At 45.2% G+C, this 17,902-nt stretch overlaps 1 protein-coding gene across 1 annotated transcript in view; it reads right to left on the minus strand.

Annotated features, from left to right (window-relative positions):
• The window catches only part of GLP1R (glucagon like peptide 1 receptor), a 503,675-nt gene extending 497,383 nt beyond the window's left edge, over window positions 1–6,292 (minus strand). Inside the window, exon 1 of the mRNA XM_082249311.1 lies at window positions 6,104–6,292. Coding sequence (XP_082105437.1) covers window positions 6,104–6,175 — 72 coding nt within the window. The 5' untranslated portion in view covers window positions 6,176–6,292. The remainder of the gene's footprint in view (window positions 1–6,103) is intronic.
• Between the last annotated feature and the right edge of the window lie 11,610 nt (window positions 6,293–17,902).

The raw sequence follows: 17,902 nt of genomic DNA on the forward strand, positions 1-17,902 counted from the left end.
GCCTCTGGTTTTTTACTTGCCCTATGGGCCGAAAGTTGTCAGTCAGCCACTGTCTATGGGGGACCCTGGTCTGGCCTGCTCTAAAGGGGGATTTATGGGGACCATGGTCTGCTCTAAAGGGGATCTGTGGGGATCCTGGCCTGGGGGTCTTATTGGCTAAGTATATATATATATATATATATATATATATATATATATATATATATATATACTCTTTACTGGGAGTGCCTGGAGTACCTGGTGGTGCAGGAATATAGGTGAAAAGGTAAGACTAAAGAGGGATCTATGGGGACCCTGGCCTGCTCTAAAGGGGGGATCTAAAGGGGCAAAAAGGGGCTGGGCATGGTGACCTTAAAATGATGCCCACCCTGAAAAAAGTTCTGCGGACACCCATGGATACCAATGTAATATAATGAATACCATTGTAGTTCAAAAATAGGTATAGCAAATGAGAAAATTGGTTCTTGAAAATATCTAGAAAGGATCAGAGCAGGGTTTTTCAACCAGGGTTACATGGAAGCCTAGGGTTCCTCCAGAGGCTGCTGGGGGTTCCTTGAGCAATGAGCAGTTTCTGCCTCTCAGATAAGTTCCCACTGACACCATTGATCTTTTCAGATATTTGTAAATGGGGTAATTATTCCCAATGACCACAAGTAAGGAGCATTCATCCCACTGACCACTACACTAATGTATTATGAGTTGAAGATACAAAAAAACCTTGGATCGCGAACATAATTTGTTCCGGAAACATGCTTGTAATCCAAAGCACTTGTATATCAAAGCGAGTTTCCCCATAAGAAATAATGGGAACTCAGATGATTCGTTCCACAACCATTTATTGATAAGTCCTTCAGTTTATAGTCCATATAAAAATATTATAGCAATGTGATAGGTTGCATAACCATAAAATGTCCATCCACAAATGGCGCCTCCACAAGGGGATTAGAAGCAAAATCCAGCAGGAGCTACAGAGTATAAAAGAGAAGAGAGGCGCCTCTAAGTGTAGCAACATGGTTCCATTTATTGAAGGTTGAACATTTAGCAACTCACATGGTTGATGATTAAAAGAGGCACATCTAAGTATGCAGGCATCCGGGGGTTAAGCTGTCCACATAGAACGTCCTCCACACCACCGGCTGTCACTGCCGTCAGTCTGCAGTTGTGACCGGGAAGATTACCCTGCAGTAGAGCGATCTGAAAGCAAGGCTTGAAGCGCTCGTGGAGCGCAGCGTGGAAGGGATGATGTCGATGGCGGTGAGGAGGATGGTCTATGTGGACAGCTTTACCCCGGCATACTTAGATGTGTCTGTTTTAATCATCAACCATGTGAGTTGCTAAATGTTGTACCTCCATTAAATGTAACCATATTGCTACACTTAGAGGCACCTCCCTTTCTATACTCAGTTGTGACATTACGCTACTTGTATATCAAGACATTGCAGTGAAAATGTTTAAACAAATTTTACTTGTCTTGCAAAGCGCTCTTAAACCAAGTTACTCTCAATCAAAGGTTTTACTGTATAGTCATTTATAGAAGGGGTTCCCTAAGACCGGAAAGTTATTTAAAGGGTTTTGAAAAGGCTAAGAAAGGCTGGTATAGGGGTTCTACACACAAGGAACATGCAGCGGCTTTAATAGCCTACTGCAGTGCCCAGGCTTCGCAGCTCCTGGACACTGCTCAGAAGTTTGGGATTGTACAATATTGAGAATTTTTAGTTGATAGAATCCAATGAACAGGCTTGGGCTAAGTACAAGCATGAGCTAAGGTGAATGATTGAAGTACACTGTTCTAGAGATCATCTTCCAGCATTCTGAGAAGTAACTGTGGTCAACAGGGTTGGTGAAAAGGATGGAGGTTTTAGCTATGAAGTCTACAGAGGGTCTCCGGGAGGTTCTTCTACCATTGTTAAAGCAGAGTTCTGCCCCCAGAAAAAAATTAAAAGTCAGCAGCTACTAATGCTGTAGCTGCTGACTTTTAGTATTAGGACACTTACCTGTCCTGGAACCCAACGATGTCGGCACCCCAGCCGATGATTTAATCGGCTGCCAGGTGCTGCCGCTGCCATTGCCCGGGAGGAGAACACGGCAGTGAAGCCTTGGGGAGGAGGGGGCCGGGCTTGTGATGTACTTTGAGTCCAATGGAAGTAGGGACGGGTACCTGTCGAAAAAAAAGGTACCAACTTCCCCCCAAAAGCTGCCAAATGTGGCACTGGAGGGGGGGGGGGAGCAAACAGATAAGTGGAAGTTCCAATTTTGGGTGGAACTCTCTTTGGTACTCTCCAGAGGGGTGGTATCCACTCTCTTGATGGGAGGTTCTTCTACCATAGCTAATTACTTTCCCTGGTACTTTCCAGGGGATGGTCTCAGGCGGGGGGGGGGGGCAGGTTCTTTTCCCATAGTTTCTGACTCTCCCTGGTACTTTCCAGAGAATGGTCTTCAGTCTTTTGATGGGAGGTTCTTCTACTATAATTAACTACTCGTCCCGGTACTTTCCAGGAGATGATCTCCAGGGGGTCCTTTGCCAATAGTTAATGACTCTCCCAGAAACTTTTCAGGGGATGGTCTCTGGGAGGTTCTTTGACCATAGTTAATGACTCTCCCTGATTGTCTCCTGAAAGTCCTTTGACCATAATTATTGACTCTCCCTGATACTTTCCAGGGGATAGTCCCTGGGAGGTTCTTAGTTAATGACTCTCCCTGGTCTCTAGTCTTTTGATGGGAGGTTCTTCTACTATAGTTAACAACTCTTTCTGGTACTTTCCAGGAGATAGTCTCCAGGAGGTCCTTCAACCATAGATAATGACTCTCCCTGATACTTTCCAGGGGATAGTCCCTGGGAGGTTCTTAGTTAATGACTCTCCTTGGTCTCTAGTCTTTTGATGGGAGGTTCTTCTACTATAGTTAACAACTCTTTCTGGTACTTTCCAGGAGATAGTCTCCAGGGGGTCCTTCAACCACAGTTAATGACTCTCCCTGATACTTTCCAGGAGATGGTCTCTGGGAGGTTTTTTGACCATAGTTAATGTCTCTCCCTGGTACTTTCTAGGACTAGGGGATGGTCTCCAGTCTATTCATGGGAGGTTCTTCTACTATAATTAACAACTCTTCCTTGTATCTTTCAAGAGATGATCTCCAGGAGGTTCTTCGACCATAGTTATTGACTTTCCCTGGTACTTTCCAAGAGACGGTCTCTGATCTCTTGACAGGAGATTATTCTACCATTAATAATGACTTAATTAATAAAGTACTTTCCAGGATAAAGGTCTCTAAACTCTTGACAGAAAGTTCTTCAACCATAGTTAATGACTCTGCCTTGTACTTTCCAGGGGAACGGTCTCGGATTTCTTGATCGGATGTTCCTCTACCGTAGTAATTGACTCTCCTTAGTACTTTTCAGTAGTGATCGACCAATATCGTTCTTTTATTGCCGATACCGATACAGATATTTTGGTCATCGCATATCGGTATCAGCCAATATTTTCGGACATTTAAAAAAAAATGTTGTTTTTATTTTTTTTTTTACGCAGGTACTCTTGAGGAGGGATCGGGGGGGGGGGGGGTCTAAAAGACCCCAAACACCTTCTCTGCACTTAAAAGCATTCAAAAGGCCATGTTTGGCTGTTTTGAATTCTGTCATTTTTATTTAATTTGGTGGCGCAGAGTACCCAGACATCACTTCCGGGTTTTTACACGGAGACCCGATCAGAGCCGAATGCGGCTTTGATCGGGTCTTTGGCGGCCGTGCAGGTAGGATGCCCGGGTCTCCCGGTGGGACAGTAGACCCGGGCGAGCCGAGGAAGGTGGCGGGAGGGGGGGCCCCCTCCTGCTCCTTGTAATGACAGTCGAGCGCCTTCTCAGCCGCATCGGTTGTCATTACAAGACAGCCGACCATCGGCTATGGACGGCGGTACCGGGGTGATGCCTCTAGCTGCAGGCTCTACTCCGGTACAAGCACTTTCCCGAAATATCGGCAATATCTGTAACCTCAGGGGCCGATTACGATATATATATCAGGGAACGTGCATACCGGCCCTCAATATATCGGCTTTGCCGATAATCGGTCGATCCTTACTTTCCAGGGGATGGTCTCTGATCTCTCAACAGGAGGTTTTTTTTTTACCATAGTTAACAACTTTCCCTGTTACTTTACAGGGTGACTTCCAGTCTCTTGAGAGGAGGTTATTCTACCATAGGTATTGACTCTCTCTGGTACTTTCCAGGGAACAGTCTCTGCACTTGAAGTTAGGTTCTTCTACCAGGGTTAACAACTCTACCCTAATACTTTCCAAGGGATGGTCTTCGATCATGTGAGGAGGTTTTTCTACCGTAGTTAGGGGCTGTCATTAGTTTCCAAGGACTGCCCCAGCTTTATGGACTTTGGAACATTTTGTCCCTGGAAATCATTTTACATCTTCATATTAGGGTGAACTTGTCAGTATATAACATAGAAACTACCTTTGTGGAATTTTTTCTGAAGCTCCGGGCTCAGGGACCATCATTCTCATGCTATCCCCATTACCTAGGGAGCCACTGACCTGGAACCTGTATATAGGACAGGAATCGGATATTTTCAGACTTCACCGTCTCTTCGGCATGCTTGTTCCGGGTCAGAGACTCAACTACAAAAACCAATATCATGACGACCAGGGCTGGCCCAAGACATTGTGCTTCCTGGGTCCAAAAATGAAATGCTGCCCCTCCAAAAAAGCCCACCAAAAGGCCCACACAATTTTTTTTATATCAGGATAATTAAGACTAAAATTAGATTTGTCAGGAAGTCAGATTTGTATGCAATAGCACCTTGTCTACATGCACAATTACATGACATACCATTATGTTCAATTCCACACCACAAACTCCAGTATTATTTTGCTTGTCTGAATGTCTGACATCATTGCGAACACCACAATCACATAAGGAACGTTCCCCAAAGGGGACTCTCTGCTTTCTTATACTCATCAGTTTGCACTATGGGTGGCAGTATGAGATGGGGAAATGCCACCTGTAACGCGCCGTAAACCGATGACACACAAAACTGCTGGAAACAAAAATCTTGGGCATCAATTTGCTGCCCCTCTCAAAGTGCTTCCTGGGTCCAATGGACCCAGTGGGACCCATGGTAGGGCCAGCCCTGATGACGACAGTGCTGGAGCCTTCCCTTTTAGGTCAGCAGTAGATTGGCCCCATAACATGTTCCCCTTAAAGTAAACCTATTTCAGGGGTAGCCATTGCAGATCTCCATCTGAAACCACTAAGCCACCTTGGCTCCCTGTCCTCAATATTGTCATAGACCTGGATAATGTATTGGGATCAACATATTCGGAGTAATGTTAGAAATCCTTACTGCATGCAGGTTCAAGGCTAGCAATTGAAGGTATTAAAGCCAAAGGATCTTAATAACAGCAAGTCAACAAGCATTTTCAGAATAAGAAGTTAAAAATGAGGGTCTTTCTTAGGAAGGTTTCATGTAATGTATTAGTTCTTTCCTATTTCATACTGTTTCCTTGGTTATTTACTAAGGAATGGGTTGATAGAGAAAGCTGTTTTGCCCTCAGGACACTCAAAAGCGTGAACTCAGTGGGTCGGTCTCCCTGTTGGTTTTCTTAAAAAACTCAGAAGCAATAATATCCAATAAATAACTGTAAATCAGGTGGATTGGATGGATCTGGCTGTCTTTATCTGCTGTCGGACACTTGGGCCCTTCCAAGGACTTCAAGGGTCATTGAGTTTCCCTCCCTGGCATGCTGGTACTTACAGTCCAGCAGGATAATTCTCACCAATTTGCAGCAACACCTGGTCAAGCATTGCGATTTGCTCGATCGAGCAGGACGATGTCTACGTAACGCCTCTGGAGTCGTGATGCGTAAAAGGAGGCAAGGTGACACCAGAACAGCGACATCCTAAAAGGACAAAATGCCGGGACCCCAATTCTAGAGGACATAGAGGGTTAATCTGTCACTTTCAATGCAGTTTAATGGCATGCACATCGGACACACCGCGTCACGGCTTTACGCCGCCAGGTTTTTATGAATGAATGCGTCCGTCCCCCCACCACCACCGTTAACCCCTGCAATGCCACAGCTAGGAAAATAATCTCCCTTACCTGTTTCTTGGAACCTGAATTCACCATCTCCAGAAGTAGAAAGAAAGTCACAAGGTATCGAGGGGCGATCATGGATACGGTCCCAGAAAGGAGGCGAGGAGAGGCTCCGGGGCACCGGGGGGGCTCACACAGGTCACTGCAGCCACTGAAGGGAGACTCAGGGGGGTGATTGGAAATTCAGACGAGGCAGCAGCAGCTGTATGCCTGGGAAAAGAGGCTGAGCACTGAGCAGGTGAAGAGTGAGAAGGATGAGCTCTGCAAGGAGCAGAGGAGGAGCAGGTACCGGGGGGCAGCAGGAGCACACAGGGAGCACCGACGAAAGGGAGGAGTGGGGGACACAGACATGATCTGGGTGAGATTGTACCAGCAGAAGGCACTGGCTGCTGGCAATAAGAGGCACTGTGTGAGGGGGCTGCTGACACCGGTAAGGGAGGGATTACAAACAACTTTCCATCCAATGCAATATGCCCTGCTATGAATTTTATGACTGCATTCATCTTAATACAATCTTAGAGGAACAGCGGAGGGTGCAGGAGCAGAGCGAGGAATCACAGAGAGACAAGTTGGAGCGGAACTGCAGAGCTGCACAGATCCGTCACTGATACATGCACGACACTGATAATGGGATCCATCACTGATACATACACAGCACTGATAATGGGATCAATCACTGATACATACACAGCACTGATCATAAGATCAATCACTGACACATACACAGCACTGATACTGGGATCAATCACTGATTCACACATTAGCAATGGTAATACAATCAATCACTGATACATACACAGCACTGATAATGAGATCAATCACTGATACATATACAGCACTGATAATGGGATCAATCACTGATACATACACAACACAGATAGGATCAATCACTGATACATACACAGAACTGACAATAAGATCAATCACTGATACATACACAGCACTGATAATAAAATCAATCACTGATACATACACAGAACTGATGATAAGATCAATCACTGATACATACACAGCACTGATAATGGGATCAATCACTGATACATACACAGCACTGATAATGAGATCAATCACTGATACATACACAACACAGATAGGATCAATCACTGATACATACACAGAACTGACAATAAGATCAATCACTGATACATACACAGCACTGATAATAAAATCAATCACTGATACATACACAGAACTGATAATAAGATCAATCACTGATACATACACAGCACTGATAATGGGATCAATCACTGATACATACACAGCACTGATAATGGGATCAATCACTGATGCATACACAGCACTGATGATGAGATCAATCACTGATACATACACAGCACTGATAATACGATCAATCACTGATACATACACAGCACTGATAATGGGATCAATCACTGATACATACACAGCACTGATAATGGGATCAATCACTGATACATACACAGCACTGATAATGGGATCAATCACTGATACATACACAGCACTGCTAATAAGATTAATCACTGATACATACACAGCACTGATAAGAGATCAATCACTGATACATACACAGCACTGATAATCAGATCAATCACTGATACATACACAGCACTGATAATGGGATCAATCACTGATACATACACAGCACTGATAATGGGATCAATCACTGATACATACACAGCACTGATAATGGGATCAATCACTGATACTTACACAGCACTGATACATAAGATCAATCACTGATACTTACTCAGCTCTGATAATAAGATGAATCACTGATACATACACAGCACTGATACTGGTATCAATCACTGATTCACACATTAGCAATGGTAATAAGATCAATCACTGATACATACACAGCACTGATAATGAGATCAATCACTGATACATACACAACACTGATAGGATCAATCACTGATACATACACAGCACTGATAATGGGATCAATCACTGATACATACACAGCACTGGTAATGAGATCAATCACTGATACATACACAGAACTGATAATAAGATCAATCACTGATACATACACAGCACTGATAATGACACCAATCACTGATACACACACAGCACTGATAAGATCAATCACTGATACATACACAGCACTGATAATGGGATCAATCACTGATACATACACAGCACTGCTAATAAGATTAATCACTGATGCATACACAGCACTGATAAGAGATCAATCACTGATACATACACAGCACTGATAATGAGATCAATCACTGATACATACACAGCACTGATAATGAGATCAATCACTGATACATACACAGCACTGATAATGAGATCAATCACTGATACATACACAGCACTGATAATGAGATCAATCACTGATACATACACAGCACTGATAATGAGATCAATCACTGATACATACACAGCACTGATAATGGGATCAATCACTGATACATACACAGCACTGATAATGGGATCAATCACTGATACATACACAGCACTGATAATGGGATCAATCACTGATACATACGCAGCACTGATAATATGATCAATCACTGATACATACACAGCACTGATAATGGGATCAATCACTGATACATACACAGCACTGATAATGGGATCAATCACTGATACATACACAGCACTGATAATGGGATCAATCACTGATACATACACAGAACTGATAATGACACCAATCACTGATACACACACAGCACTGATAAGATCAATCACTGATACATACACAGCACTGATAATGGGATCAATCACTGATACTTACACAGCACTGATTATAAGATCAATCACTGATACATACACAGCACTGATACATAAGATCAATCACTGATACATACACAACACTGATAGGATCAATCACTGATACATACACAGAACTGATAATAAGATCAATCACTGATACATACACAGCACTGATAATGGGATCAATCACTGATACATACACAGCACTGGTAATGAGATCAATTACTGATACATACACAGAACTGATAATGGGATCAATCGCTGATACATACACAGCACTGATAATGGGATCAATCACTGATACTTACACAGCACTAATAATAAGATTAATCATTGATACATACACAGCACTGATAATGACACCAATCACTGATACACACACAGCACTGATAAGATCAATCGCTGATACATACACAACACTGATAATAAAATCAATCACTGATAAATACACAGAACTGATAATGGGATCAATCACTGATACATACACAGCACTGATAATAAGATCCATCACTGATACATACACATCACTGATTATAAGATCAATCACTGATACATACACAGCACTGATAATGGGATCAATCACTGATACATACACAGCACTGATAATGGGATCAATCACTGATACATACACAGAACTGATAATAAAATAAAATCACTGATACATACACAGCACTGATAATAAGATCAATCACTGATGCATACACAGCACTGATAATAAGATCAATCACGGATACATACACAGCACTGATAATGGGATCAATCACTGATACATACACAGCACTGATAATGAGATCAATCACTGATACATACACAGCACTGATAATGGGATCAATCACTGATACATACACAGCACTGATAATGGGATCAATCACTGATGCATACACAGCACTGATAATGGGATCAATCACTGATGCATACACAGCACTGATAATGGGATCAATCACTGATACATACACAGCACTGATAATGGGATCAATCACTGATGCATACACAGCACTGATAATAACTAGATTTGTTTTTTGGGGTTATCCACACCAAACTGCCCATTCTATAAGACGTACCACAGCAAAAGTGACATTTCCCAAAAAATGATACTGTTAAAAATGCCAGCAAATGACATTTCAGTGCCAGGTTCTTTTTTTTTCTTTTCTTAAAGACCCTTCTCCCTCCAGACCCATTGGCTGCGATGTCATTTAGGGGTCCTTATAGGGGTCTGTGTGCTGGTTGGAAACGGCTGCTCTAATATACAAAAATAAAAAAACGTTTTTAAAGCTCCCAATAAATGAAATTTTCCTGATGTCACAAAATACGACTAAGGCCCCTTTCACACTTATGTGACTTGTCTTGCGACTCGTGACTGCAAAGACACATGACAAGTCAGAGGCATAACTAGAACCTTCAGGGCCCCGGTGCAAGAAACCATGAAGGGCCCCCCAGTCTCCTGCCCGGGGGCCCTTCCCTTCAAGCCTGGGGCTCTTCCCACTGATCCTGGGGCCCTTTACTCCCATTGCGGGGCCCTTTATTACGGTCCCGCAGCGGGACCCTTTCACAGGTTCTGCAGTGGGCCCCCTTCCTGCCATCTTGGGGCCTCCCCACGGTGGCGGAATGCCAGGGCCCGGTCACAATTGTGACCTTTGCGATCCTGGAAGTTCTCCCACTGGTGTCAGTAGTTTTTATTTTTTGGTATTTTAATTGTATTATTTTTTATCATTTTATTTTTTTTTTTTACAATGTGACTGACTATGACTCTGTCCATTCAGAAAAGGAAGGAGCTGGTAAATTACATATTTACTGACCCCTTCCTGGTTCTCTATTGTGATGCATCCCCTGCAGCAGCCGGTAGGAGAGGGAAGGGAGCACGTTGGGGGGGGGGGGGCAGGGCCGGCCTTTGGGGTGTGCGAGCTGTGTGGCCGCACAGGGCGCCATGGGCAACAAGGGCGCCGTGTGGCCATCACAGCTCGCAGAGGATCAGGAGATTCAGGCCGCACAGCGGGAGGTGAGCAGCGACCGCGGCCTGGACAGGGCTAACACAGGCCGCAGCCGCCTTCCTCCGGCTGTGCGGCCGTGCCTCAGTCACCTATTGTTGCAGTGAGGCGAGCTGTGTATCTCTCACACAGCTCAGCCTCCAATCCTTCCACTCTGACTTCCCGCCCACACATCCCCGGGAGTGTGGGTGGGCGGGAGGAGGAGAAGGGGCGTGGCGAGGAGGAGCTGACGATTTCTCCTCTGGCGTCAGTGCAGGGAGGCAGGAGAGATCGTCAGCTCCTCCTCGCCCCGTCCCTTCTCCTCCTCCTCCCGCCCACCCACACTCCCGGGGATGTGTGGGCGAAAAGTTTAAAGAAAAAAAAGCTGCAGACAACGTAAGGTAAGTGAGGTCTCTCTCCTTCAAAAAATGTAAGGGGGGGGGCTCTGTGTGTGGGGGCTTTGTGTGGGGGGTCTGTGATGTAAGGGGGGGCTCTCTGATGTGGGGGGCTATGTGTGGGGGGGGGCTCTGTGTGAGAGGGGCTTTGTGTGGGGGGTCTGTGATGTAAGGGGGGGGCTCTCTGATGTGGGGGCCTCCGTGGGGAGGGGGGGTCTGATGTAAGGGGGGCTTTGTGTGGGGGGTCTCTGATGTGAAGGGGGCTTTGTGTCAGGGGTCTCTGATGTGAGGGGGGCTCTGTGTGGGGGGTCTCTGATGTGTGGGGGGGTCTCTGATGTAAGGGGGCTCTGTGTGTGGGGTCTCTGATGTGAGGGGGGCTTTGTGTCGGGGGTCTCTGATGTGAGGGGGGTTTTGTGTGTGTAGGGGGTTGCTGATCTTAGGGGGGCTTTGTGTGGGGGTCTCTGATGTGAGGGGGTCTCTAATGTGGGGGGCTTTGTTTCTGGGGTCTCTGATGTGAGGGGGGCTTTGTGTGTGGGGGGTCTCTGATGTGTGGGGGGTCTCTGATGTAAGGGGGCTTTGTGTGGGGGTCTCTGATGTAAGGGGGCTCTGTGTGTGGGGTCTCTGATATGAGGGGGGCTTTGTGTGGGGGGTCCCTGAGATGAGGGGGGTCTCTGATGTGTGGAGGAGTCTCTGATGTAAGGGGGCTTTGTGTGGGGGGTCTCTGATGTAAGGGGGCTCTGTGTGTGGGGTCTCTGATGTGAGGGGGCTTTGTGTGGGGGGTCTCTGATGTGAGGGGGGCTTTGTGTGTGTAGGGGGTCTCTAATCTTAGGGGGCTTTGTGAGGGGGTCTCTGATGTGAGGGGAGCTTTATGTGGGGGGGCTCTGTGTGGGGGGTCTCTGATGTGACGGGGGCTTTGTGTGGCGGGTCTCTGATGTAAAGGGGGCTCTGCGTGGGGGGTCTCTGATGTAAGGGGGGCTTTGTGTGAGGGGTCTCTGATGTAAGGGGGTTCTGTGTGTGGGGGGGTCTCTGATGTGAGGGGGGCTTTGTGTGGGGGGGCTCTGTGTGGGGGGTCTCTGATATGATGGGGGGCCCTGTGTGTGGGGGGGCTTTGTGTGGGGGGTCTCTGATGTAAAGGGGGCTCTGTGTGGGGGTCTCTGATGTAAAGGGGGCTCTGTGTAGGGGGTCTCTGATGTAAGGGGGGCTCTGTGTGGGGGGGCTCTGATGTGACCGGGGGCTCTGTGTGGGGGGGTCTCTGATGTAAAGGGGGCTCTGTGTGGGGGGTCTCTGATGTAAAGGGGGATCTGTGTGTGGGGTCTCTGATGTAAGGGGGCTCTGTGTGGGGGGGCTCTGATGTAAGGGGGGCTAAGTTACTAAGTTATTAGTGATCATAAACAAGAAAAGTAAAATAAAGTGCAAAAAAGGTGCAACAAAATGCACGCGCGGGGGGGTGGTGCACAGTATTAGCTCGCACAGGGCGCCTGATCACCTAAGGCCGGCCCTGGGGGCAGGGGAGCACAGTGGTGGGGGGGGCCAGGGGAGCACACAGGGGCCCAGAGACAGCAGAACACAAGTGAACTGGATAGGAGGAGTGGCGGGGGCAGCATACAGAGGAACCAATCTCCTCCATTTTCCTCCTGCAGCTACAGGAGGAAAAAGGAGGACAGTGATTTCTCTACATGCTGCCCCCACCACCCCTCCTATCCAGATGTACAGGGGAGCCGCACAGGTCCCCTGGAGCATGGGGCCCGGTTGCAATTGCAACCCCTGCAACCCCTGTAGTTACGCGCCTGTGACAAGTCATACCCCGTGATTTCCAATGAAATCATATCTGTACGACTTCAAGTCGCAGCGACTTCAAAGTACTCCCTGCACTACTTTGGTCCAACTTTGATGGGACTTGAGGTCCATAGACCTCAGGATTACACAGGCATTGCTTCAAGTCGCGTCACTTTCCGGTCATACAACTGTGAAAGGGACCTAAAACAATTCAGATGACTAAAATATGACTAAAACTAAAATAGCATTTTAGTCAAAAGACTATGGCTAATACTAAATCTATTTTTTAAAAACATTTTTTAAAGGTAATTTTATTAATGCTTCAAAGATAGCACATAATGCAGGAGAAGAAAAAAATAAACAGTATATCACACAGATACATACACAGTTATACATATACAGCATACAGTTTAAATTTAAGACGCAAACAAAAAATCCACCCAAGTCTAAATGGATACAAAATAACTGAATATAAAAAAAAACACAAAAAAATAAATAAAATAAATAAAAAAAAACAAAAAAAATAAATAAAAAAAACACAAAAAATAAATAAAAAAACACACAAAAAAATAAATAAAATTAATTAAAAAAAAAACCTCTAAACAGTGACTGTCTGGTGACTTAACCACTTCTGGTCCGGAAGATTTTCCCCCTTAATGACCAGGCCATATTTTGCGATTTGGCACTGCGTCATTTTAACGGACAATTGCACGATCGTGCGACGCTGTACGTAAATAAAATTGATGTCCTTGTTTCCCAAAAATAGAGCTTTCTTTTGGTGGTATTTGATCACCTGTGCAATTTTTTTATTTTTTGTGCTATAAACCAAAAAAGAGCGACAATTCAATATTTTTCACATTCTGCTGTATAACAATCCCCAAAAAAAAAAAAAAAATTCTAAATCAATATTTTTTAACATTTTAGGCCAATTTGTTTTCTGCTACATATTTTTGGTAAAAAAAAAAAAATTTCAATCAGCATATTTTGATTTGTTGAAAAGTTATTGCATCTACTAACTACAGGAAAGATTTTTGTCATTTTTATTGTTTTGTTTTTCTTACTTGTAATGGCGGTGATCTGTGATTTTTTAGGAGGACTGCAACATTGCGGTGGACAGATCGGACCACTAACTGGAATTGTTGACACTTTTGGGGGGACCAGTGACATTACTACAGTAATCAGTGCTAAAAAGATGCTGTGTTACTGTAATAATGACACTTGCAGGGAAGGGGTTAACCCAGGGGCAATCAAAGAGTTAAGTGTGAGCCTAGGGAGTGTTTTCTAACTGTGTGGGGGATGGGCTTGCAGAATGAACACAGAGACCTGTGATCCTAAATAGGAGGAACACAGGAGCTCTGCATTGATTGCTGTGAGAACAACGGTCTGCTGTGGCTTACAACAGCAGACCGCCATTCTCTCTTCATGGGAAGCGATCGCGGGTGCCCGGTGGCAATCGCGGCTGCCGGCCTCGTGAATCAGCTTCTCCGCTGGCTAATGGGGGCACCCCCAGGATCGCTCCCACGGATCGCCTTACAGGTACGGCTTTTCGCGCAGCCGAGCCAGCCTGCCGCAGTATATATGTGGCGGGCGGTCGGCAAGCAGGTAAAATGATTCCATCTGGTCTGATAGTAAAGCCGATGCTGTAACGTTTATCTTCATTTGCCTCTATAGCAGGGGTCTCAAACTGGTGGCCCTCCAGATGTTGCAGAACTACAATTCCCATGAGGCATTGCAAGGCTGACAGTTACAAGCATGACTTACATAGGCAGAGGCACGATGGGACTTGAAGTTCCGCAACAGCTGGAGGGCCGGCACTTTGAGACCCCCTGCTCTATAGAGTGTCAGGGATCAGTTTTAGAAAACAGCCACAATAAGGCGCTTGTACGAGGAAAGGCCAATAAGTTGTTACCCTCACCAGGATCCAGATGTGCTAGGGATCTGAATTTTAGTCCACTGACTCTTCCTTCTCTACATATCCACCTCCTATGGTTAAACACTTCTCACATCTGTGGAACATACCTTTAACACCATTTGCGTAGATGTATGCAGATTTGGAGAAAAACCAACTTCAACTTGAGTGATGACCATAGGTGTGCACCCCAAAACATATTTGCATATGTGTGCATGTGTATATATATTGACGGTGTCAGTAGGGCAGAGATTGGTGTCAGTAGGGCAGTGGACAGTGTCAGCAGTTTTTATTTTTATTATTTTTTTACTATTTTTTTTAGGAGCCCCGTTAGGGAGCTTTGATGAAATATCAGGGGTCTAAACAGGGGGAATCTGATTCTGCACCATACAGGGTGATTAGGATGTGCCCAGGCACACCTGGCACACCCTGTGCACACGCCTGACTGCCTCATCATTGTGGAAACGTCTTCCCCATAAATGTTTCTTTGGATTTGGGAACAGGAAGAAGTCTGAAAGTGCACGGTCAGGTGAGTAAGGTGGATGGGGCAGAGATTCATAGCCACAATCACAAACAAAAGTGATGGTTTCTGCAGCTCGATGTGCAGGTGCATTGTTGCAGGTGCTGGGTCCTCTTCTGTTAAATCTGGTGTGCGGGCCACCAGCAGTGAGCACAAGAGCATGCAGTGTCTGTCCAAGCCCCAGTCACTGAAGAGGACTCTGTTACAGTCTATTCGGAGAAGCTGCCCATGCAGTGGGGTGGTCCTATCTACAGCCCCCAGAGCCTCCTGACCGAAGTCAGCATCAGCAGTGCCAGTGTGAAGTCTGTGCCAGTAGGAAATCCCCTCAGCTCACAGTTTGTTAAATGAACGATTACTATCTTTGACACGTGAGATTTCTTTTGCTCTCTATTCTATCAGTATACTGAATTTAGAGCACTATGCTGCCATCCAGTGGCTATTAGTAGAACTGCAATATAATTGTTTTCATATGTTCTAACCCTGCTTTCCTGCTGCTCGTATTACCGTTTTGTACTGCAAACCCCTGTTCACATGATCTCCTGTGTAATCTAAGTTGATTTTCATTGTTAAGTAAAGTAGAAATTGCACATCACCACTGGTCTGATCATTTTGCTGATACCGTTACATAACACTTTGCTCATATGTAAGATGTTATGTGATATGTGGTAAACTGACCCCCTACTAATGTTCACCTCCCTAGCTAAGAAATGAGGAGTCACACATCTATCTTCAAGCATTTGCTATTTAACTTTCGCCACCACACTTGGTTCTGTGGTAGTTAACAGAGGACCTTCACTTCGGTCATTGTGTATATTTGTGCGACCACCCTTGAATTCTCTCTCCCATCGTTTGACAGTCTCATATGATGGACAATCCTCTCCATACATAGCTGACATCTTTTCATGGATTATTTGGGCAGATTTCCCTTGAAGATGGAGGAACCTAATCATGGCTGGGTATTTAAAAGAGAAGATTGGGGTTTACTTTTTTTCCCCAGTTATGTACTGTAAGATGCTATGTAATAAGTTGTAAACTTATTACACCCCTACTAAACGTATTGTTGTAAACTTATTACACCCCTACAACCCCTACTAATGTTCACCTCCCTAGCTAAGAAATGAGGAGTCACACGTCTATCTCCAAGCACTAGCTACACAACTTTCACCACCACACTTGGTTCTGTGGTAGTTGACAGAGGACCTTAACTTGGGTAATCTTGTATATTTGTGCGACCACACTTGAATTCTCTCTTCCATCGTTTGACAGTCTCATATGATGGACAATCCTCTCCATACACAGCTGACATCTCTTCATGGATTATTTAGGCAGATTTCCCTTGAAGATGGAGTAACCTAATCATGGCTGGGTATTTAAAAGAGAAGATTGGGGTTTCCTTTTTTCCCCCAGTTATATACAGTAAGATGTTATGTAATAAGTTGTACACTGACCCCCTACTAATGTTCACCTCCCTAGCTAAGAAATTGTAATGTTCTGGTACCTCTGGTACCCTTATTTCCACATTTCTCTCTTAATATTGCGTCCCATCTTGCTATCCAAATGGGACGCATACACCTTTAAGGGCAATGACATCATCGCCGAGCGCCGCTATGAGCGGCTATTTCAATCGCCGGCTTTCTCTCACTCATTGCTCGTTCAGACCGCATGTTTACCGCACCTTCTCTTGCGAAGCTGGAGCTGCTGGCTATTCCCTTTGCCTGAACTGAACCGGAACCTTGCTGCCGATCCGTATCTCGCTACTGGATCACCTCTCACTACTGAACTTTGTTACTACTACCTATCTAGTGATAAGTACCCCACAGGGGATTCCTTACTAACCTGCACTTCTACTGTCATCTACTGCATATACCAGGACTATCTCTATCTAAGCTATTTCCTATCATCTGCATAGACTGTTAGCTCTTGGGACTACCATCAACTATCCTTGCACTAGGTTACTCTGTCTTGTATACTCCCATCTGCTGTCCCCTACTATCTGCACTATACTTGACATTAGAACCTATCTGCTTACTACCATCACCTAAACACTCTCCTAATACTACTCCTAGGTGCTCACCATACTATAGCCTGTCTCTCACCTATAAACATATTGGACTAGGTGGGACTTTAGATGAGACCCAAGCTGGTGTTGCCCGGCGTCTCCATCCCTATAACAAAACACAAAATGAGGTTGAAGGATTGTAAGAGGTGCATGAAAGTCAGCCAGCCCCCAGTTTGATGTACTCACCTTCCAGTCTGTCACCAACCAAATAAGACCTGTCTCTTGGTACAAAGAACAGGGGTTTAGTTGACACACATTTGCAAACGCATGTGAAAGCTGCAGAGCCACGTCACGGCACCCTGTTTAAATCTGCAGTCCTACACTCTTAATTTAGTGTCCTCACACTGGAGGCACATGGCCGCTAATGGGTGGATGGGGAACAGGTGAGAGGGAGACAGCCCAACCTCCCCCAACCCATCCCCATGCACGACTGGCTATTGTCTCAAAAAGTTCAAATAATTAGGTTAAAATATAACCAT

This window comes from Pelophylax lessonae (assembly GCF_965119305.1).
Source record: "Pelophylax lessonae genome assembly, chromosome: 3".
NCBI lineage: Eukaryota > Metazoa > Chordata > Amphibia > Anura > Ranidae > Pelophylax > Pelophylax lessonae.